The 21953-nt window shown below is 39.4% G+C and overlaps 1 protein-coding gene across 1 annotated transcript; it reads right to left on the reverse strand.

The window, feature by feature from the left end:
• Nucleotides 1-5534: 5534 nt before the first annotated feature.
• On the reverse strand, nucleotides 5535-10516 carry nr4a2a (nuclear receptor subfamily 4, group A, member 2a). Its single transcript, XM_039817077.1, has 8 exons — nucleotides 10356-10516; nucleotides 9791-9892; nucleotides 8717-9582; nucleotides 8068-8197; nucleotides 7728-7891; nucleotides 7189-7391; nucleotides 6844-7022; nucleotides 5535-6692 (listed from the first exon to the last, which is right to left on the reverse strand). Exons 3-8 carry the CDS (start codon nucleotides 9578-9580, stop codon nucleotides 6436-6438), a joined length of 1797 nt encoding a protein of 598 aa, XP_039673011.1. The 5' UTR covers nucleotides 9581-9582; nucleotides 9791-9892; nucleotides 10356-10516; the 3' UTR covers nucleotides 5535-6435.
• Between the last annotated feature and the right edge of the window lie 11437 nt (nucleotides 10517-21953).

Consider the following 21953-nt stretch of genomic DNA (forward strand, 5'->3'; position numbering starts at 1 on the left):
TTGGTGCTCATAAGAACTCATTTTCTGGTTGAACCTTCAAAAATCCCTCAATAAATGTATAATTTTGTCCAATTGAAGCACATAACTTCCGCTACACCTGTATTCTTCAAAATGAATAAAACTATGTATTTTGGGGACATGTTATACCTTTATTAGAGGAGAGAGCGTAGAGATAAACAGGAAATCGGGGAGAGAGAATTGGGTGAATGACATGCAACACAGTTGCTCGACTGGAATCAAACCAGCAATGTCAACAATTACACGGTTAGCACCTTAGACCCCTTTGCTACCAGATCACCCATGTACCCGTTTTTTACTGTAATCTGGATTGCTTTAATTCAGCAAGACTAAATGCAAAAGACTGAAAGGAACTCCTAACACTTAGCAGATGATAGAAAACCACACACACCCGCGCACATGCACGCACGCTCGCTCACTCCACTCACTCACTCATTCACTCACACAGATTTGACTCAAAGACATGAAGAGATTACATGTGCATGGGTGTGTTTTAATATGTTTCATTTCACATGGAGCAACGGCACAAACCATAACACAGGATGAGGGCATATTCTTGCAGGAACTGAGCCAGTGCATCTGACCACGTTGACATTTTACACAATCAGACAGACGAGGGTGGGGTGTGTGTGTGTGTGTGTGGGGGGGGTGAGAATATAAAAAGCAGTTAATGAGCAGAATTTGTAGACTTTAGAAATTACAAATAACATCAATCTAAGGATGAATTGATTTGTAATAAAATTGATAAACTCGTGTAGATGTGGTTTTTTGAGAAGAGCATGATTTTCCCATCTTGCTTGGTGATACCCCCACACGTCATCAAAACCAGATTCTTCTCCCGTGTGTTTTTACAGTTTTCTCCTCAGTCTCCTCCAGCCTCGCCCCAGAGACCCTAATGCATCATTTGAGGCTCATACAATTCACTGCTTCCCAAGCCACTGGCTCCTACCAGCCTGATAGAGGCATTTTTCGCTACTTAGAAGCGAAACACACGCGTGTGTCTGATCCCTTCCTCCTTAATATGTCCTCTATTACCATCAGGCATTTATGCCTGTTTTTTCTACCTCAGTAACCACTGAGCACAGGCTTCATTAAAACTAATTGAATTGGAAACATGTCTGCCCGAGGAAACATTAACTCTTTCTATAAAGGAAATTTCCGATTTCATTTTGTCAATAAGGTCAAAGGACTGAGCCTGTGTGTTCAATACTGATACATGCAATGCCCATAAACTTCAACTGTAGGGTTATTTAACTCAGGGTGTACTATCTATCAGCACTGAATGTACGATCCTAACTCTTGTAGTTTCTGGTGATTATATGATCATTTGTAAAAAAAAAAAAAAATCCCCCTACTTTTTTCTCCAAATCTGAAGCAGAAACCTGATAATTCCCCTCTCTACACGATGCCCTGCCAATTTCATTGCATTATTAATTTCTTGTGGTTAGCATAATTGAGTCTTGGTACAAGCATTGCATTAATGGTTTTAACTTGACCACACTTGAAACAATAATTTGATGGCATCCGTCAGAAATCAATGTGCAATAGCAGAGTGTACACAGCTGTTTAATATGAAGTAAATATTTATGAGTGATCTGACTAGGCATCAAGTCCAGTCAATCTTCTTTGAAAGGATCTGTGCAAATGATTAACCTCATTTTACTGGTGCTGTCTGGGCTGGTAATGGCCATTAGAGCTAAGAAGGAGTGAGGCCTTTGATTTTTGGCTCCTCATCATTCACAGCTTGTCGCATCCCTTCATCCTTCATACATGGCTGCTGAATTGATTGTCTGTTTAGTCCTATGAATGATAAAGCTGCTCTGGGCCACAGGCTGAGAGGGACAGACACGGCTCACTTCCATCTATATGCAAGGTGGATTTCTTTTCCTGCCTCGCCACTTGGAAATCAGCTTTTTGCATTATTTATTGGACAATCATCAGCATTTCAATATGGTAAATCAAATAGTCACAGTAATATAACTATAGGCAGTCGTATCCAAAGGGCCATCATTCAACTCATTATTCATTCATTTTGTTTAGAGCTATAGTCGGAAGGACTCACGAGATTCATAAGTTGTGTAATCAACATGTTTTACTGCAGGCTCGCACAGCAGCCTGCCTGAACAGAGGAAAAGGTAACATGGAAGGAACTGATTCTGAGTGTAGACTGCGGGCGCTGAATAAGTAAAGAGTAGCAGAATTATTGAAAAGTGGCACATAAACAAGGACAGCTGACGAGACAGGTGGAATATAACCTCTTTAGGAAATAGTAACATGAAAACCAGAGTACGCTGACATATTGAAAAAGTCAGATGAATTTAATCACTTCAAAAAAAGTCTTGAGTAATAAAGAGCATGTCATGGTGTTTTAGTCATAAAGCAATCTAGATCTATTTCAGGTCTTATTAGCAAGCGTTCTAATAAGATTCTGACTCTGTACCTCAAAATAACTTTTAATGCCACTTACATAAAATGTAAAGAAAGATAACACTTGTCATTTACTCTGGGCTTAATTCTATCCAAGTCAGAGAAAATGACATGTTGCGTCTAAAACTCATATGCTGAGTAAGAGAGAGGATCAGCGGGCTGCATTTAATCATGTAGTTTCACACAGATGTGTGTAGCATGCGTATTTGTGCATCTTTATAATTCTCTCTATTCTCCTTATCAACAAACAGTTGCAAACAGTCTAGAAGCAGTTTGAGCAACAGTGAGTTTTCCTCATTGGATGTCTGTCTAACAAGTTCTCATGTAGTGCAAAGGTGAAAGGTCAAGTCCTCTCCCACCACGGGGATCAGATGAGGCGAAGGTCTGGCTTATCTTGGCCTCCAAACATGGTCATTTACACATTAGACCTCCGGACTAAATCTAAATCACTGTCAAAATGCAAACCTTTTTTAGCAAAAACTGACAATGTTGCATATTAGAGTCAAAAGAAAGTAAATCCTTGTTTAATTTTGTTGTTGGGAAATGGCTCCTGATGTAACGAAACACACCTCCAGCAGAGCTACAGCACTTTAAATCCATCAGCACCACATACGTGAACCTGTCAAATTGCATCACACAATTACACAAAAGTGCAGCAATGTGCAGCTGTGCGTGCATCATATGATCCACGATAACCACAGTGTGCACCGTGCGTGTGTGGTAGCATCTATTAGTGGTACTATAAATGTGAAGCAGCGTTCTCAGAAGCTGGGACTCTGGATCTTATAATTTGATTCCCACTTTGTGTTGGCAGCAGATACACAGCCTCTGTTCTCCACCTTCACTTGCTGGTTTTGGTTTGTTGTTCTCTGTGCGGCAGCTGAAGACGAAGCAGAACAACTGGAGAATTACTTCTTTTTTCTTTGCTAATGCTGACACGATCATGTCTAACCTTCCACTGATGTCATGTGCGGGGAGGAAATTAGGCTCTTAATGAATTTAGACTCAAAGTCCTCCAGCACATATAATTATGCACAAACACTGACAGATGTATTAGCTACTTGTGTCATGTGTTATTGTGTTGAGATAGACATGTTTAAAAGCTAACTGTACTTTGAGTCAATAGAGAGACCTTGTGACATTGTAATGCACCCTTTCAACAGATCTGCTAAATGTCAGCAAACTGGTTCTGAATGTAATCCCAATTTGCCTTGGAATTAGCACTTTACAGAGACGATCTAATTATTTAGACAATTTATTGCCTGCTGCTAATATCTCTCAAAATAAGCTGTTCCCTTCATCTTGATCATGTCTTAAATGTGGAATCAGTGAGGATAAGTCCCAGACATGCCTCAGAGCCTGGCGTCACTTCTCTCTTCTGATAGACTGAAGCAGAGGGTTTGTGACAGCCGCACTGCTTCAACTCGTGCAGGCCAATCACTGCCGTTTTATTTACATTTCTAAATGACTTTCATTTCTGCAGTTACACACTAAGACGCAGATTTAATGCGCAAATCTCCAAAGTGGCTTAAATTGTGGTTGTATGAGGGCGTTTAGTATTAAAGGATATAGCCTACAGTAGATCTTTTTACCTGACTGGAATCAGATGCGCGCATAGCCGGACTCCCCGGGGGTTTGTGGGAGGTTGAGGGTAACAGGTTTACTATTAAACTACAATAAAACAACTAGGTTACTTTGCCGGCTCCGGTAAAAAAAACTTTAAAATGTAACTTAGAGAAAAGTGTGCCATCGTCGGATCTTTCTTGTTCACTTAGAATCCAAAATGACACCGCAAAGCGCAGCGCTGCGACGCACAATATAAAGCTGTGCTCCCTGTGCGCAACAGGATTTCACAGTAAATGTGTTCCTTTCGGCTGCACACTGAGTGTGCCTTCTTTGTTATAGTAGGTTGTAGGTAGTCCGCCTTTTATTGTGTGAAAACCGTTAGTCTAAGTTCTGGTTCTGGTCTGACTCGTCGGCAGGTAAAACCGGTTAACAGTCTGCGTTTACATGATAAAGTGAGGGCAAATGAAGCGCAACAATTATCTCGTATAAACATTCAAATAATATAAAGGTCACATTTTTAATCCTTGACTGTTAGGCAACAAGGAGTCCAGAAAGACAACCTTAAACTTTTATTTACATAAACTTTCGCACCAGCAAAGAGCAGAAACAGACTGATTTATAAAATGTTCTTTTTGAAATTGTTCGCTCAAAATGTGATTTTATTTGGGATTCAAGCGGCGGGGTGGGGGTAGTTCTATATTTAATCCGTTGTATCTTGTTTTCCTTTGTTAAATACAAATAAACATAAGAGAATGAAAATAGGTTTTAACAGCCTGCTGTGTTAATACATTTTTTTTTTTTACTATCTAAATATAAGAAATATCGACACGCATGCAGGAGAAAACTTTAAAGTGTTCCCTAAATTAGAAGTGGTTTAAAATGTAATTTGGATGACTGAAATGTTCGCTCAGTTTAGGCTTAAATAAAACTATTAGAATGGTCAAATAATAAATACATGCATATATTTTTTTTCTCAACAAAATAGATAATTTAAACTTAAGATAAAAAGGCCTGCAACTTATTCTTAGTCTTTAAATGCAATAACTTACTACAGGTTCACACAATTTCACATTAAGTTAAAGTTGGATATTGTTCAAATGATTGATTTTGCGCAAATAGGCCTGTAAGCGCTGCTCACAATACTTAAGGAAATTAAAATAATAAGTTTGAACCCCAAAAATATGTCTCTCTCGTGCGAAAGTAGCTCCTTCTGGTCAGAGGTGTCTTAATTTAAAGAATAAATTAATTTCAGAGAAATTATTTAGCAAAGAATTGATTTAAAAGTTTTATTTGTAAACATTAAATATTTCTTTCTCTCTAAAGTTTTTTTTTTTTTTTAATTCGGCACCAAATGCGTTACAGAAGTTGTAAGTACATCATGATGTCAAATACGTGTGCCTATATCACACACTCATGAACCTCTTGATATAAGATGGGAGTTTTTCCATGTCCAAAACGTGTTAAATTATAACTACTTAGACGTTTATAAGACATAAAACATAGACAACGTGCTCAGCATGAACTTGGATGGTTTGAAATCGTTTAAATTGCACCATGCTTAGTGTAGCTCTTGGCAATAGAAATAAATATATAGAAACGTTTATATTCAACAGCAACAATACTTACAGCACATACAAACAAGGAATGTCTGACAGTTTTACAAACACCATGGGTCCCTCATTTTCTATACAGATGAGATATTTTTCCACATATGCGTCATACATAAAATGAGTGCCATAACTACGAATCTGTATCAAATCTAGCAGACTACATAGTGTCCGGTATATATTATATATAGACATCACCTCAGCAAGTGCCTATAAAAGAAAAGAAAAAGGGGGAAACAAGAAAAGAAAACTAGAACATGCGTTGTCTTTTCTGGATACTTTTTGGGATCCTGTCAGAAACACATAGGCACGAGTCAGAAAAGAAAAGAAAATTAAATCTTTTCATTATAACAAACTTTGTACACATGTTATAAACCGATGCACTGGAGGCATCACATAATCTATCATAATATACAGTGTGTGTTTGTGTGTGTGTCTCTGTTTGTGTGTTTGTGTGTGTTCATATATATAAATGGAATATATTACATATGAGTATGCTGAATCAGTAGAGCCGATGTTAAATAAACAGTAAGTGATTGTAAAACCGGATTAACTTTGTTGACAATTTGTCCACCGGAGAGAAATTCCCCGTGATGATTCACTCGTTTGGCAATCAAAGTATTAAAAGGCCTACACAGCAATCACACTCTGTCTCTTCCTCCTATTATTCTTTTTTCATAAATCCTTACTCATAATAGGGTACTGTTGTTCTATTAGACTACAGGAGCTTGCAGAAATAATAACGTTAAAAATCTGTCAAGTCTGACTCACAAACAGTCTTTTGGAAGTTCTTTGAGGTCTCGCCATCGAGTCAGACTCAGAAAGGTAGGGTGTCGAGGAAAAGTTTGTCAATTATTGCTGGCGGAGGGACTAGATCTTCTAGTTTTAGGTAAAAGATACGCTGCAGACCTTGGGTACATAGTGTGCGCAGTTCAGGGAGCTTTCCCAAGAGTTTTGACAAGTAGTTGGGACGATTCAATCCACCGCCATTGAATGTCACTTGATCTTTGAGGCAGTTGACTATCTTGTTTTGGAGATCCTCGACTCTCTTGGGTTCCTTAAGCCCGTGTCGCTCTGAAATACAGAAGAATGAAAGGACACAGTTAAATAATTTCCGATGCATTAACTTTCTCTGTTATTTCCGATGCATTAACTTTCTCTGTTATGCATAAATTGTAACGCAGGCAGACTAGAGTTTCCAAAGGAGTCGTCGCCTTTTACGCACCTGTTACCATCGCCAGAGCTGCGATACAGGAGAACGCTGAGATGTCTATGTTCATGCTCTGCAAGTTGGAAGAAAAGTCCACGATAGCGTCCACCCACTCTCCAAATCCACGGACGCACTGTAGCCTGTGTAACACCACTCCATTACAAAAAATAAGTTTGCCTTCCACTGGGTTGGACCTGCAATTAATAAGGAAATGACATTAATTACGCTTGGCAATAAATGGGAATTTAAGAGCCTTCTTAATATTGGGCAGCTAATAAAACCCAAAGCAATGAAGCTTGAAGGAGCAGCTGATGATGATCTAAAGCCTGGATTGTTTTGTTTAATAATTAGGCGGCTTACCTGTACGCCAGCCGCAGGACAAAAAGTTCAAGGAAGGCGGATTCAAAGAGGAGATCTTGATCTTGCTTCGATAGGTCAGAAAAGCCGGGGATCTTCTCCGCCCAGCCCCGGATGATCTCCATGGAGCCCGTCAGGAGATCATAGAACTGCTGGATGTGCTGAGTGTTGTCTCCAGTCATTTGGTAGTCAGGGTTGGCCTGGAACTGGAATTTAATTTAAACAGCGCCTTAATGAGGTCCTTTAAAATATATAATCCGTGAAATTGCAAATGCCCATTTCCAAGAAGGAGAGGGTACTTTTTCACTATTAAATTCATGTCTTCTTTTTATTAAGTTCTCTATTTCAACGCAATTTACTTTGGGGAAATATGCCACATTAAAAGCCTGACAAAGTTAGGAATTCAACGATGTATTACAGAAAACTTTCAAGGCAGTAAATTGTACCTAAAAGCTGGACTACATAAAAAAAAAAAAGTCAGTCAACTTTTTTTTCTTTTTAAGTGTTGTGTTTTATTCCTGTGATAGTGGTACTTTACTTACTCTGGAGTAGTCCAAAGCGGACATGGAGGGGTTGGAGTCCACATGGGTCCGAACAAGTGCGCTTATGAGGCTAACCGGCGGTGAGGGTGGGGAGGGCTCCTGTGGACTTTTGGGTTTGGATGGTAGGCGTCCTCTCCGACCTTTTAGATTATCCGTTCGGACAACTGCATTGAAAGAAATATATGAAATATAAGTCATTCATACGCAGTCCTGTTGTGCGTAAATACTTAAATATGGTTTAAATAATCAGCACTTTATTACGCACAGGTTCCCCCAAGTACATCAGTGGGGAAATATAAACTACTGGTTTAAAATAATTGAATGCATGGCCTAAACATACCTTCTCTCACCATTCCGACGACAATGCACTTTTGGAAACGGCAGAACTGGCAACGATTTCTTCGGCGTTTGTCGACAGGGCAGTTTTTATTTGCTAAACACACGTACTTTGCATTTTTCTGAACGGTGCGCTGGAAAGAAAGAAAAGACAAAATGTCACCCTGCAGGCCTATTTCCAAGGCTATATAACATGTAGAACACGGAATGTGGATTGCTGCACAAGTGATATAACATAAAAAAAAAGAAAAGATGAAAACGATATAATATCTGTTTCATCTCCTGTTCGGGACTGCGCTGTATAAACCAACAAGAGGGAATAGACCGTCAGCAAATACACATTCGTGGTCTTTCATATTTTACTCATTCCTTTGAGATCAACTATGTGTGGATACAGATATGCTTGTCATATAAAGTTATTTTACGCACGTCAAAATAGGCGTGTAATATTTAGTGTAGCCCGCATTGAAAATGTAATTCTATTAGCTGTATGTTTAGGTTGTCTTATTATTATCATCATCATTAGTATTATTATTTTAATAAATTGGGCAGATTGCAACTCACAGGCGCCGTGAATAATAAGGAACACGTACAGTATATATTTCATGTAATAACAGTAACACTGATTCATGGTTGCTGTCATGTCAGCCCACCTTGAAAAATCCTTTGCAGCCCTCGCAGGTTCTCACTCCATAATGCTGGCAGGCTGCGTTGTCCCCACATACTGCACACAGACCCTCGTTTGACGGAGATCCTCGGGACGGGGGCGATGGCACTTGGCTGTCCACCAGCTGGTGCCCGTGGCCGAGCTGCAGGGAGTGAGGAAAGGCCAGACCCGCCTGTTTCCGTATGGGCACCCCAAAGCTCTGGCCGTCCAGGCCGCGGTGCACGCCCGGGTTTTCGTGGTTCATGGAGACGTGCAGCGGCCCGTCGAACCGCATCTGACAGCTGGAAACAGGAGTACCGGGCGGGGACTGCTTGAAGGAGAAGAGCGACAGCCTTGACACCGGATTTTTGCGCTGGTCCATCATATGAGACGTGGCCGCAACATAGTTCTGGTGGAAACTGTGGAGGGAGCCAGGGTCCTCCCACATGTGATTAGGCTGAACCTGGAAGTTTGGTGTACTCGGGGCATGGGGCGAGGAGGGTTTAAAGTACATAGGCCCAGAATGAGCCATCATTTCCTCCGACTGAGGTGGCAGGTGGCTCTGCTGATGGTAGTTGTGCATCTGGACGTCCTCTACCTTGATAGAGGACTGCTCTCCAGAGTGGGGCATCTGATACAGACAGGGCGGTTTAACGTCGTAACTAGTGTTATAGTTGTCCATGAATGTACTGAAACTTGGGAGAGAAGTAGTAGCTGTAATTTCAGTGTTGGTCAAGTCCATGCTAAACTTAACAAACTCTGGCGTTAAGAAGTCGCAGCTGTATTCTCCTGCGGTGTGGTAGCTGTAGCTCTGGGAAGCAGGACTAGCTCCTTGAGGTGATGATCCATACTGAGCCTGAACGCAGGGCATGGCTGTAAACCAAACCGGTAGAAACACATGAGAATTTCTGAAATAAATGATCAAGCCGTGAAGAAAGTTTTACAGTTTCATGTTGAATCTAATTTTACTCTAAACAGAAAACAGTAATAACTTAACGTTAATGAGTAATTTCATAATAAAATAACTTGAAACAACACTACATCTGTGTATTATGTTTGTAAATAATTTTCCATATCCTACCTCAAGTCTTCTGACCGTTTTTCGGTGACACTTGAAATTGATATTGTCAGGAGTTGTATGGCTGACAGGATGCAAGAAAGCGGCTGTGTTCTGGATCTTCCCCTAATAAAACACATCACTTTGACATTTACTAGATTATAAAATAAAACAATATCTAAAATGACCACGAGATCCCAGATAAAGACAGATTTAACCTACGCGCACAAACTGCAACCGATTTCTAATTACGCACAGCGTTTTGAAAAAGGTCATAAAAATGTTAAAAGGATCCCGAGGAAAAACGTGCATATAGAAATTAGCATGAGTCGTCTTTTTCTTTTCTTACTATAAAGTGTGCGGTTGTTCGTGATGAACAGACCAACTTCGCGCGCTTGACATTAGTGACAACTTGTCTAGAAAGTAGAAAGCTAAAAATAAATCTCGTGAAATATCAGCAGCACAGTCTGAGTCAGACTGAGATTTGAATCATTTCAGTTTAACAGTGAAAACAGACTAAAAGAAAAAAAAGTGCAGGTGCAACTTAAGCGCAGATGATGTTGCAAAGAAAGAGATGAGTGAATCTTACCTCTTTCACATCAGGATCGTGGCTTTCAATCCATGCGATAAGCATGCAGGAGGTATTCATCAATTTCAGTAAAAGCTCCAAATCATGAGCGGCGGTACCCAACAATGCCAGGCAGACAGACCGTGTGACTCCGCGCACTGACAGCGACACCAGCTTCGACTACCCAGTCTGGCCAATGTGGCTTTGTTTATGTGAGCTCTGGATACCGTGGCCCACGTGTTTCACAGCGCGACGTCATCGGCGTCGACACTGACATGAACCAATCCGCTTGGGAACTTTCTCAAGCCCCAATTTTTCTGGCGAGTATGTGTTTGTCTTGTGGTATGTGTTCTATGTTGCTTCCCTCATGGACATTAGCAGAGATGTAGTGGAGGGTAAACCCTCCTGTGCTCAGTTCAGACACTTTTGTGTTTGCAGAGGACTTAAGTCACGCTTGTTTTGGGCTGACATTAATCCGTAATTTATTTGTTATTATCACAGGTCTGCAAAGGAGACAGGTTATAATGAGCTGGTAGTTTCTGATTAACTTTTGTTAGTACTGATGTTTTTCTTCAGGCCATGGTGTAATCACCTTTGTTTTATCCACCACAGCAACACACAGGACTATTATTGTTTGGAAATGGAGACATTTAATTTATTATAACACAGATACAATAAAGGTAAACTTTCAGGTTGCAGCAAGCCAACATGTAAAGGTGCATTTTTATAATCGGGTATTAAAACACACAGCTCACAGGTACTGACTGGCACTGAGTTTATTCACTGCCTGATAGTTGTTATTTTTGTGTAAAACTGAGATGAGTGTACATTGGCACAGTTATGTCACAATGTGGCTGATATGCCAGACTCACTACACTTGTATGGAATAGGCCTAATGAAGCGAGGGTCAATATTATTCTTCGTTATCTTCTGACAGGATTTCTGTATTTCAATTGTGTTCCAAATTTAGACCTTAGATAGGGTGGGGTTTGCGGGGTGGGCTGCCTATTCATAGCTGGTATGGTGAGCTGCTAGAGGAAAAAGGGAGGAGGGGGGGGGGATAATTAGTGGGCCTGTAGCCAGTTGTCATGGGGGACCCAATTTACTCCCCAGAGAGGGAAATGTGATAGGAGCGGCAGAATGGAGAGTGACGCAGAAAAACGCTCAAATTGACGCAGTCGCCAAAATAATCTTTTGGCTTTATTGTTCTGCAGTGATGGAATAACTGATCCCAGTGCAATCTTACACCAGCACCTTGTAAGCCAATCAAGTTGGCCTCCATTTTTTTACATGCATATTGGCCTGGGCAGCAAGCCATGGTGAGGAGGGAGTGTACATACAAGGAGTGTAGAAATGTATGCCCACATGCACGTAACAGCAGCCAGCATCACATAGCACGCAGCATCGTGTGTTATTTCTAGTGGATTGATGCTTTATTATATGAGCCACAGAACAACCATCAGTCTCAGAGCAGGTTTTTTGTGTGCCCTGTGCTCAGTGCACACAAGGACAGAATGTGCAAGGAGGGGGGCAAAGGAAACTGTATATCATGGTTACATTCACCTCTAGAGGACACTATTGTTCACCAGCCATACATCAAGCAGCTCCTGTTTCTTACAATTAACCTTTTAATTAACCTAACCCCATTAGGGCTGTGTGGTCACGCCCAGACGTTTTCAGGTGGGCTAGATGGCAGGATTTGTAAATTACAAATTCTCCACACTGCATTGTGAATATTCAGAAAACTAGTAGAGTAAAAGTTCTGATGTTTTTGCCTCCTCCTTGCCTTCATGGTAGCTTCTAATTAGACCACCTTTCACTTGTGTTTTTTTTACAGGAGGCTTCTAGTTTGTCAACACATAATATTTCATTGTGTGCTGAAATCTACTTACCACACATGCATTAATGTACACAACAAATTCAAACTATTTTGTCTGAAAACATGACAGGACGCTGCATGGTCACGCTGTGTTTCTGTCATCCATTTACCATATAGAATTCGGAATGAAAACACAATTAGCAGTTTAATTGGCCATTTTACTGACAAATAATTAACTTCTAATTCATATGCACAATTAATTGACAGCCATTTGAAAGTAAGGAGTTAGTTTTAATCACACAGAAGTTTTTTCCTGAGATTATATTTGTAACTTTGTTTGAAGAAATGTATACTGACATTACCAATTTTAGAGTGTGGGCGTGAGCAACTGTGTGCTAGAGAGAGAGAGAGAGAGAGAGAGAGAGAGAGAGAGAGAGAGAGAGAGAGAGAGAGAGAATAGCTCTGTTATTAATTTCTCTGCAGGTAGCCTACAATCCGAAAATCTGCAGAAAATGCACTGCAATTAGTGGATAAGAAGCTGTCATCATCTTAAGGTCTTAGGATGCTTATGGATTCCCGTTACAGTCAGACTGCCTGATAGGTCGCCCCAGGGCGAGAACAGGAAAGTAAGCAGTGATCACCACTTGATTCGCTGAACAGGGTGTTCATCATATCCAATAATATAAAATAATATCATAAAAGGCACCATCCTGCTGCATAATACGTACTTGTACATTTGATTTTTTAATACATTTTCCTTGCTAATATAATAATTATGTACTTTTACTTGAGAAGTAATGGGGTATGTATACATTGCTACTTTGACTTAAGTCATCTTCCACCACTGTTAATGTATAAGCAGCACTTTAATGTTGTTGCTGGTCCTGGTAGTGCAATAAGACTGTTTCTATACTGCTGGTTTAATCTATTTCTTCATATGCAGTATTGCAGCTCATCACATGTTTTGCATGCTATATCTTACCTGGGAAGTAACTTGAAGAGTAAGAACAGTATTTCGTGTATGTAGAGGAGCAGATGTAGAAAATGGATATATTCTTTAAATAGGGCTGAACGATTAATTGCAATGCAATAATATCGCGATATGTTAAAACGCGATTTCCTAATTGCAAAGGCTGCAATTTGGTCATGTGACTTGCGAGAGCAAATCATCTTAGGCTGACAGTCTCTAATACATCCATGGACAGTCTGCACTCCGCAGAGAAAGCGCCAACTTGGCACACTAACGCTACGCCGTACCTTGAGCAGATTTCTGTCATTCAAACAACTCTGAGTTGTAGTTTAAAACTTTTACAGCCATTTTAATAAAATGAAGGGTTTTATTTATACATGCAGTTAATGGATACAGGCATGCAGAACTGAAGGCTCGGTTAGCAACGATTAGCTCTGATTAGCTCCAGTTAGCTAGCTCCGTTATAAAGATATGGAGTGGAGGAGACTGCCGCGGAGAGGGGTAACAACCAGACTCTGATAAATGACGTTTGGGGAGCTTTCACAGCAGCGTGGCTGCGTTGTTTCAATGGTTTTATTAGTACAGTTAATCCCACGGCAAGACCAGCAGCAGCATGCTACTACTAACGTAACGATAGTAATAAGTGCAACGTTGATGCTGTCACGCACGCAGCATGCAACTTCATGAGGGGGAGGGGCTGGAGGCAGCTCCTCTGTGTGCGCTGTAAAAAAAAATACACTGTTGTTTGGATAGAAAAAAAAAATATATATATATATATATATATATATATATATATATATATATATATATATATGTACTATATTTTTTTATTCTTATTTAACTGTCTAGTAAAGTTCAAAGACAGTGTTGAAAAACTGCAATCCACATTTATATTTCTGCAATCTGCACTTTAGATTGTGTGATTTGTTTCTGACTTTCATATGAATGTTTACACCAGGCTTGGTCAGTGCTCAATATATTACTGTGATTGAAGTAGTTAAATAAAAAATGTCATTCCTATAAATTCATGCATCACCTAATTCCATCATCACATACAGGCTTGGCCTCCAGGAAAGAACAGTTTGTTTAATCTTGTGTTGTTCATACTATACAATGATTTATTGCTTGTCTTTGTTGAATAATACAGAAGACAAAGAGTTTAAAAAAGAATCGCATATTAAATCGCAATCGCAATATTGGTGAAAAAAATCGCAATTAGATTATTTTCCAAAATCGTTCAGCCCTAATGTAAAGCACCACTTCCTTAAAATTGTATTTTAGCATATTACTTAACAAAAGTTTGGAAATAATTAAGAAAATGTGTTTAACTAATGGTCTTTCCACTTCTTTAAATTTCATAACCACTGATTGATCCACTTACTACTTCAGATTAGTTATCCCTGAAACTGGATAACAACTAGGAGGGAGTTGTTCCACTCACTTACACACACTTAAATTGAAGCCCAGGTAGTTTGCGAAATCTGCTGGTCCCTCACACAAACCTCATTTCATTTCTAAGCACCAGCAGGTATCAAACTTTCTGAGAATTGAACAGCCCGACCCCAAAGGCATCCCTTTGCTCAGTGTCTTCTTTCCATTTCTAGATTCCCACTTTACAAGCTTAAATGTCTACTTAATATGCTTTAATGCCTGCTCTTTAGAGCCTGGGAGCACTTCATCACTTTTATACACCTTTATATAACACACTGTTAACTAGCAATGCCTTATGGAACAGCTTGTCTTGCAGCTGGAAGGCGCCTCCATGGCATGATGGAGGTACCTGTTCACCATTCACAATGAGACAGTAAAATGGGAATAGAGGCCTCTGCATACTGCTGCTGTCTATATCAGTCAACGATGAATATTCATGAATCACAGTGTCATGACATGCTCTGTAATTGGCAGCAACATTAGTAATGACACTGCTGGTATCAAGTCCCTGCATATTCATGTGGTGGGGTAATATTTCCTCGTGGTGCTGTTTTTTTTTTCTCTCCTCCTGAAAGTGAAAATGTATTCTGAATCTGCAGGTGTCCCTGGTGCCACAATCAATTGCTGGCTGGATTGTGCCCCAGTGAAAATCAGACAAACCATTAGTTTCTTTGTCAATCTCTTTGATTAATAATATATCTGAATTATAAAAGGTTGAGAGGACTCTGAGAATAGTGCAAAGTGAATCTCTTTGTAATAGTTATGAATGCAGTCCTTCAGGACTCATATATACCATGTCATTGCCACTGGGCATTAGAAAGATCACTGGTAAAATGCATTGATTACTTTTCCCTCAAAAATAACACACCAAAATTATTCAATTATTCTGGTAACATGAGGAATGAGATTCTGCTCTTTTATCCAAGTTGTTTGAGGTGTGAGTAGATTTAGCAGCTTGCACAGACAAGAGCCTTCTCATCCAGGTTACACGGTGATAGTGGGCTCGCTGTGGCAGATTTCTTTTTGTACTGGAATTTGCTGCAACTCCATTTCGGCACCAATAAAGTGTCCTAGAATGGATGATGAGGGAATTGGATAAAGCTTTGCCTAAGCTGCAAGGCTTTCTCTTCTAAGCAGCTGGATGGGAGGATTTTTCTCCTCGTGCCTTCAGTTTAGTGCAGTGCACTATTCAAACTGTGTTAGGAGGCAGACCTGGTTCTAGACCAGAACAAGGATCAGTATTAAAGCGGTAACATTGTTTACAACAAAGGAAACTTCATAGACACAACACTAGTCATATTTCAGTGGTGGATGAAGTATTCAGATCCTTTACTCAAGTAAAAGCACCAATGCAAAAATGTATAAACACTCCATTGCAATTAAAAGTCCTGCATTCAAAATCTATTACTACTACTACTTAAGAAAAAGTACAAAAATATAATCAAAATGTAGTAAGTGTCAAAGTAAAAGTATTCATTCTGCAGTTAAGTGTCCCCTTTAACTGATCAATTAACATTATTAGATTGCTAATACATATGCATCGGTGTGTATGATGCATTATACTTTTGTAGCTGGCAATATCGAGCTAGTTTTAACTACTTATATATAGTTAAGTAGTTTAGACCAGTGGTTCCCAACCTAGGGGTCACAAGATAGATTTGAGAGTTTGTGAGATGATTAATGGAAAAAGGAATGAAGAAATGAGAAACAAATCTGTCTCTTTGTTTTTTGGAATTTTCTCTTATCTTTGCTTTTTTGGAGAAACTCTGGACACTGGTTTGACCTTTATGTGCCTCCAACAGTTATTTAAATGAAACCATCTGAGAAGTTAGGAGGGAGAATGTCTCTTTGGTGGAACTGCTAACAACTGATTTTTTGTAAGCGGTCACAAGTCAAAAAGGTTGGCAACCACTGGTTTAATCTTTAACAATGCATTACATTTTATAATCTCTTCATATGTTGTTGCAGGCTGTTTCCATACACTGTTCATAATTGTACCCACGAAAAGTCATGCACTATAATTCATATTTAACCCACGTAATCGTGAGCCAGGACGTGCAGGGCTGCTTCTATAGAGGAAGTCTGCTGACGTAGTATTAAGAGCAGAGTTTACTTGGGAGGAGGTCGGGGTGGATGGATGGATCAAACTAACGAGGACTTTCACCCAGAAGACCACTGATCCTGTCCTGTATAAAGGCAAAAATCAACGTTGACTTATTTTAACTACATTTTGTTACTTCACTTACGTACTCAACTAACGCCACTTATGTAAGTTACATGACAAACTTACTTGTTTAACCCAAACCATGTTCTTTTCCTAAACCTAACCAAGTAGTTTTGTTGCCTAAACAGGTTCTGCACTGCAGGGGCTTTCACAGGTATACTGATACCACAGGTTGCTGGACATTTGTAGGATAAGGCACAAAACATTTTGATATGAACCATTGTATGATGATACGTTGCAGCTTGTTTTGTAAAATATTAATCTAAAAAGTAACTAGTAACTATTGCGGCAAAATAAATGTGAAGTGAAAAAATACATAATTTCCCTTTGAGTTGTAGCAGAGTATAAGTATAAACTAACATAAAATACCATCAATTTGTACTTAAGTACAGTACTTGAGTAAATAAACTTTCCAACACTGCATGTAACCTTCATGCAGGCCTGCAAACTAAGAAAAGATAAGATGTACAGTACATATTCTGAATACAGCCTGACTAGGCCTGCTATACTATATGCAGTTTGTTTCAGCAATGGATTACCTACACTGCAATCTCTGCTGTTCTTTGTCCTCTTTTTTTACTGTTGATCACCAACTGAGCTGTATCTGTGCATTGCAGGAGGATGCATGGCATTCCACAAGGCAGTAATGGGAACTGCTGTCAGTGCTAGAGGAGGCTAGTTTGCATTTTATAGCCTTACTCAGCTGGCAGAATACAATAGAAAACAGGTAAGATTCCCACAAGTGTTGCAGAGCAATGCTGAGTGTGCTCTGTTGTTAACAAAGTCTTATTAATATAATTAGAAAAGAAAATTCGTTCATATTAGATGATGCTGGTCGCATAATCTCATTTTATGTATCACAGATCATAAATGGGATAAGTAATAAGGAGATTCACAGGGGCTCGTTTTAGTTTCTTTGCATCCTGTTCACTATTCTTTCTAACAGATGATAGATTGTGTGGTGCCTCTGCAATGTGCATATGAGGAACAACTTGAGAATCATTTGTCTTTTTCTTTTTGCTTATTTTAGATAATCCGGTGCCATCATCTTATTTACTAAGTACATGTCATGCAATTAGTCAAGTTTGCTTGTTAACATGTCTCAGTGCCATCCGTCTGCGTGCCACATGCAGATTTTGTGATTAATCTAGAAAGACAATATTTTGAAATGTTATTGGGATTGGAATATAAATACGCATGTGATGTATTGTCTTTTATTGCTTGATGGTGTCTGACAGCTTTGTCACAGAAAATGCATTGCTTCTTTTTTCCTAAATCCATCATAAGGAATATAAAGACATATGCATAATAATGAAACACATTTATTAATGTGTACTGTCCCCTGGAGTCACATGACAATGAAATTGATGACTGGTTTTCTTTTGCATAGATGTTGTACGCCTGTATCACATGTAGAGGCGGCTGAACAAGTAAAAAATAAAAAAACATCTACATGGATGAGCTCAGAGTTCAGCTTGAGACGAAGGTCTCACAGGAGTTTGATGGTTTTATTGGCGGAGGTGGAATCACTGACTCACTGATGCACTCACTGGGAGTAAGTTGCTTTTGTCCTCTGGTTTGTAAATAAAGAGCTGGAGTTGTGTACCGCTTATCCAAGGAGCAGGCTATTTAGTCTGAGTCCACCAGTTGTTTCTGGAACCTTAACTGTTAAGGCTTTTTTGATTTACCCTGATTTTAAATTGATTTTCCCAGCTTGTATGGAGATTGTTAATCTATATAGAAGCAAACATGTTTCTCCAACCCTGGTGATATTCTGTATTTCCTTATAGTCAACAAATCAGCAACACATTGATCTCACTGTAGCCAAATCCTGATATTCCTCTGTGCCATAGACCTCCATTATTGCCCAAATGGGAGCACCGAATGCGTATTAATCCACAGCGAAAATTGTCCTGCACTAATTACTCCTGTTTATGTAATATTTGCTAAAATATACAGATGTTTTAGAAAATATCCTAGCATAAAAAAACTAAACAATGTATATATATTTTGTTTTCAAAGATTTACTCAGTACCAATGATCTTTGGCTCAATGTGCAGAGTCCCACAGACAAACTAACACATTGTTGGTATTGACCAAAAAGTGTCATCTGATTGAATCTATTGGGCTTTCATGAGCAAACAAACTGATAAATCCCAGTTTTTCCTACAGCACCAGTGCCATCTTTTTTGTTTTTTGAAAGGATTTTTCATGACAGACTCTTGTTCAGCCCCGGCACGCAACCACAAATGGGCATTCTCCATCCTGATATTGCATAACCTCCTTGCCATTGTGATGGAGTTGCTTCCAAGCCATCTCTCTGGGGCGTTTCACAAGTCTGCTATGAAGTCTAGAGCAGCAGCATCGTTATACTGGAAAGATTCCTCTCCTTAACAAGTCTGTGGGCTTTAGTCCAATTGAAAAAAACAAAAAAAACCTCCTTTGTTTTCTTCCAATGAGGGGAGCATCCTCTTGCAGTTATCATTACATACCAAATCAATTATCTATGCCGCTAGTAGGAGGCTTCTTAAATGTGTTTTGCCCCTTTATTTACACTGGTTTTCTAATGGCGATGTAGAGGGGGTTTTCAAACCCCATGCTTCTAATCCTCAGTTATTCTTCCTTTCTTCTTTTCAAAACTGGGATTTACAGACCATCCGGGACAGCAAAGAAGCTTCTAATAGGCAAAGTAAAGAGTGATTTTATTGTTAAAAATGTTTTGAAAGTCATAAGATTTCCCGGATATACATTTATAAAAAAAGTTTGGTTTCTATAATGGTGTTCTCAAAACATGCAGTCCCCTTTTGAGATTCATGCTGTCATACTGGTGGAAATGATTGTTGTTTTTAACCAATGGAATATGTATGGCCTCACAATATTGTTCGCGTCATGAATATTACAGTGGAAAGTTGTGCATATGTGAATAGCATCTTGATCCATTCTAAAGATTTGGGACAATAAGTATCCACATGTTGATGTGTTTCCTTGGCTCCCATTGTCAGATCTCAAAACTGCCCTTGTGCAGAGAGACGATTTCTCATCAGGCACCAGCAGCCGGAGCACCAAGCTTATTCACGGAGGAGTCCGATATCTACAGAAAGCCATCATGAAATTGGATTACAAACAGGTAAATGCTTCATTTTTTCTCCGCAGCTGACACTTATCCGCAGAATTCCTGGTCCCTCTGGTCATATTGCTTTATTTACCCTCCCATGTTCATTTTTCATTCACGGAAGCAGTGACATGTTTTCCTTGAATGACTGCCTGCCTGGAATTTTCTGAAGTTGTTTTAAAGAATTCTTACAACTTAGCAGGCCTCTGTTGTTATCGTATTGTGACTTAATTCATGAAATTATCTCTCAGTAATAGGTGGAATAAAGTCTACGTGTCCTCCTTTGTCTGTGAATTGTTAAAGGCGAGTCACCCAGGTTCAAACTGAAATGTCACCATTTTCTGTTACATTTCACAATATATGAGAAATCTCATTATTCTCAGCTTGTGTTTTCTTTACGAGCCTTATTTTGCTATCTGTGTGAACATATGAGGGTCCTGGAGGTGAGCAGCAGAGGAGACCAATTAGTGTGATTGCAGGGACCCGCAACTGCCTAGTCAGCAGCTTGACAGTAAAATGTAGGCTGTGTCGGATGAAACAGAGGGCAAATTAAAGCAACAGTTTTTGGGACCGGGAACTTGAGACTTCTATTTACAATAATATTTACCCTCAAATCTGATTCAGATCTCAAAATCAACTGATAACTAACAAAAATGTGTGAAATTCAATTCTGGTTCTTTATTAGAGAAATATAATGATACCAGCAGGACAAGGTAAACCATAACAGTTCATTGCTGTCATTCAAATATGCGCGTAGATTATGTTTGTTTTATTGCTTTTGGAATCTAAAGGCTGAATCAACTTTGGAATTAAAGCTAGAGCTGAAACAATTAGTCGATTTATTCATTTTCTAAAGCAAAATTTACAAAAAGCTTCTCAGATGTGCATTATTGGTGGTTTACTTTGTCTCCTATGATTTATTATTAATTAAAAAATTTTAGATTTTGCACTGTTGGTTGGACAAAAAAGGCATTTGTAGATGTCACCTTAGACTCTGGGAAACCGTCATGGAGATTTTTCACAGTCATGAAACGATTAATAGATTGATCGAGAAAACAATTATTCAATTATGAGCATAGTCATTAGTTCAGCCCTAATTAAAATATGTTTTGTGTCTGACAAATGTTCCATTTTGACTCTTCTCTCCATGTTCAGTCCATGTCTAGTCCAGTTGGTTGACTATCACACCTCTCTCAGCACCCCTATCCGTAACGCTTCAGGTGTACAAGTCCTACAACCTCATCTCAACAATTCTCTGATAATTTTTCACCTCATATACCAGAAAGAGCAGCAAACATTTCCCTTGATAAAGGCCTGGAGTTGTGAAGATTGAGAAGTTCATCTGAATGGTAGTAAACTTTACAATCACCTTTGGGCTGAGAGCCCTATTGAAGTGCAAGGTAAAGGAAGAGTGGTCCATGGCATCTCTGCACCATCTCGCCTTTGCTCTCTCAGACTTGGGTGAACTCAGGGGCCTTGATTTGATTTGTGCAGCCTTGAATCATAAGCTTTAATTGCACCTGACATTTAAAGCTTCTCTCTGGTATTTAAAGCAGTGTACAGGTGTGGCTCATTACTGAGAGGGGGATAGAAGATTTTCTGATTTCTCTCTCATAGCTGGGCCGTGGCAGCGTCTTAACTCATCATGCTGCCTGTCACCATTCCAGAACACTCCTTCACTCGCACAAAGCCATATCTGACCCAACTATCATCAGTCAAACCAGAGTTCAAGCCTATCATAAAATGAAGTCCTTCTTAGTCCTGCAAACACTGTCATAGAGAAGGAAGCAGCAGATAGTATCATAGGGAATAAAAGAGTATGACTTTGTGGTAACGTGATCCACAGCACATATTACCAACCCTGCAATGTCGTCTTTTTCCTGGTATTGCAAGGTGGTGGTTCTCACACTTTTCAATGCTCATGAAAGACAAGCTGGTGGGAGCCATTGTTTATTATGATGCTCAGAGCCTCAAATCATAGCATCGTTCCTGGAAGTAGCTGTAGTGTGCCATGCACATCACTATCCACCATGAAAGTGTATGAATAAAAATTATTGCACTTA

This window comes from Perca fluviatilis, chromosome 12, assembly GCF_010015445.1.
Source record: "Perca fluviatilis chromosome 12, GENO_Pfluv_1.0, whole genome shotgun sequence".
NCBI classification, from domain to species: Eukaryota; Metazoa; Chordata; class Actinopteri; order Perciformes; family Percidae; genus Perca; species Perca fluviatilis.

Excerpts from the sequence above, each read along its gene's own strand:
- nr4a2a (XM_039817077.1), bottom strand. The coding sequence starts at position 9,580 with ATGCCCTGCGTTCAGGCTCAGTATGGATCATCACCTCAAGGAGCTAGT. Across the intron at positions 7,392-7,727 it reads CCGCTTTGGACTACTCCAGA|TTCCAGGCCAACCCTGACTA; the intron begins GTAAGTAAAGTA and ends ATTAAATTCCAG. Across the intron at positions 7,023-7,188 it reads GTCCTGCGGCTGGCGTACAG|GTCCAACCCAGTGGAAGGCA; the intron begins GTAAGCCGCCTA and ends TATTAATTGCAG.